The sequence below is a fragment of the Etheostoma spectabile genome, chromosome 9, assembly GCF_008692095.1.
Source record: "Etheostoma spectabile isolate EspeVRDwgs_2016 chromosome 9, UIUC_Espe_1.0, whole genome shotgun sequence".
NCBI lineage: Eukaryota > Metazoa > Chordata > Actinopteri > Perciformes > Percidae > Etheostoma > Etheostoma spectabile.
In genome coordinates this window covers 2,555,159-2,557,261 of record NC_045741.1, presented here as the reverse complement: position 1 = coordinate 2,557,261, position 2,103 = coordinate 2,555,159, and the positions used below count along the sequence as shown (strand labels likewise).

Sequence of the window (2,103 nt, the reverse complement as noted above, 5' to 3'; positions counted from 1 at the left end):
AGAATAATCGCGATCAAAATTTTGATTTTCGTGCAGCCCTACTGCATACAGTCCTCCCTTGCTTTGGAGTGAACATGGTTCAGTTTGAGAGTAAGACTACAGCACTACTTGGAGCCTCCTTATGTCTATGTTTTGGGGATTCATTTAATCTATCTTTTTACTTAAAATATATTTAAAGTTATATTTTTAAGTAAGGCTAACATTTTCCCCAAAAAACAGCGAGTGTGACACCATTAACTTGACACTTTTTGATCCGTTGCACTGGCTTTACTTTTGCTACAGCAGAACTATGTCAACCGTAATCAAAACCTTTTTGCAGAAACTGCTGTTTACTGACTGAATCATTTGGGTAAAATGTTGGAAAGTAGGACACATAACTACAATCGTCTGTTAAATCAAAAAGGAGGAACTAATTTAAAAAACAACAACAACTAGGAGATGTAATGGATGGATGTTTTTACGTGTTAACTAGCAAACATTTGATACAAGATATTTGCCTTTTACCTAATTAAAGTTTGGTTGAAGCACATCTAATTAATGTGCACTTCTGAAACCAAACCTATGCCTTTGCTTTTGACACAGGAAGTCTATGACCCATTCAGTCAGCTGATTGGCTACCTTTTGAGATAGTCTGCTAAACACAACACAAAAGCCAAAAGTGTGTCTTTTGAGCAGAAAAACAAATGAATCAGTCTTCAGCAAAGCCAGCCATTTTCACTTCTCTGTCCCGGGGTTTTTCATGTGTGTGTTGTTGCTGTGTTTCCATTTGCTGGAGTATCCCTGCTGCTGCTCCATAATTAGTTTCCATTATCTTTGGCTACAGGTGCGCTTTGTCAGGAATGTCAGCTCATGGAGAGAGATGAAGCCCGGCTTCTACCACGGCCATGTAGCTTATCTGGACTTCTCAAAGTAAAGCCCTTCCTTTTTCTGTAATGCCATTAATTTACAAACAGTTAGCAGAACAGATAAAAGGGAGGTCATGTATTGATTGCTATCGTGTGCTTTAGTGTTGATTAATAGCATTGTTGTCCTTATCTGCCCTGACACTATCATTTCACTGATCACAGGTAATTAGAGAGAGAGCGAGAGCGAGAGAGACTGTTAACTCATAGTCTCAGTTCTCCCAGATGCCACTCTTCCACTGATGGGGAAAGCTGTTTCTATAGTGCAGTAAACACTGTTAGTAAGGACTGCACGATATTTATTTTTCTTTATCGTCATAGCAATACCAACTTGCGCAACATACACATTAACATCGCAAACAGACGTATCACAGAAGACAGGGATTTTAGAGTTATAGTACCAGCAGAAAACAGCACTTTAAAATGTAAATACCATTCTTTTTGGCCAATTGCCTTTTTTGTTCAGTTCAATTTGTTCAATAAAAGAATGTTGAAACTACATATGATGTCTAAGTTTACCACCTAGCTGTGCCACTGCAACTGAAGATATAAAAAAAAAACATCTTCGAATACATTCAAAAATAATTCCCAGTGGCTTAGGTCTGGTGGTGGGGCAACTTACAATATTATTCAGGGTTTCCCTTCCATTGGGTGGAAACCCTGAACAATATCATTATTAAAATAGTCAACAACGTTAAGGCATATTTTCCTCATATCGTGCAGCCCTACTGTTAATTAGGTGGTTGGTTCATGGTCTGAAGTCTGTTCGACTAGTCCTCAAGTGTCTGATGCAATTAAAATATTTCAACCCCTTTCTTTTTGTCCAGATATGGGGCGAAGGGTAGGCCCATGTACATAAATGTGGTGAGGGACCCCATAGAGCGCCTGGTGTCTTACTACTACTTCCTGCGTTTTGGAGACGACTACAGACCCGGGCTTCGGCGAAGGAAACAAGGAGACAAAAAGGTCCGGATCTAGAGCCCGCCCATTAGTCCTACTCAAATGAACCCTTTTGTCCAACGCTTATTGTTTGCCTGCACAGAAATAAATGATAGTGAGTGTTTCTGTTGTCTTTCAGACCTTTGATGAGTGTGTGTCTTCGGGGGGGTCTGACTGTGCTCCTGAGAAGCTCTGGCTGCAGATCCCCTTCTTCTGCGGCCACCATTCAGAGTGCTGGTAAGTGGGCTGCAAGAGTGATTTT

The 2,103-nt window shown here is 40.4% G+C and overlaps 1 protein-coding gene and 1 long non-coding RNA gene across 2 annotated transcripts in view; one reads left to right on the top strand and one right to left on the bottom strand.

Annotated features, from left to right (window-relative positions):
* The window catches only part of LOC116695075 (uncharacterized), a 25,657-nt gene that overhangs the window by 7,647 nt on the left and 15,907 nt on the right, over positions 1 to 2,103 (bottom strand). The window lies entirely within an intron of this gene.
* The window catches only part of hs2st1b (heparan sulfate 2-O-sulfotransferase 1b), a 14,967-nt gene that overhangs the window by 8,775 nt on the left and 4,089 nt on the right, over positions 1 to 2,103 (top strand). Inside the window, exons 3-5 of the mRNA XM_032525101.1 lie at positions 824 to 909; positions 1,730 to 1,868; positions 1,981 to 2,078. Coding sequence (XP_032380992.1) covers positions 824 to 909; positions 1,730 to 1,868; positions 1,981 to 2,078 — 323 coding nt within the window. The remainder of the gene's footprint in view (positions 1 to 823; positions 910 to 1,729; positions 1,869 to 1,980; positions 2,079 to 2,103) is intronic.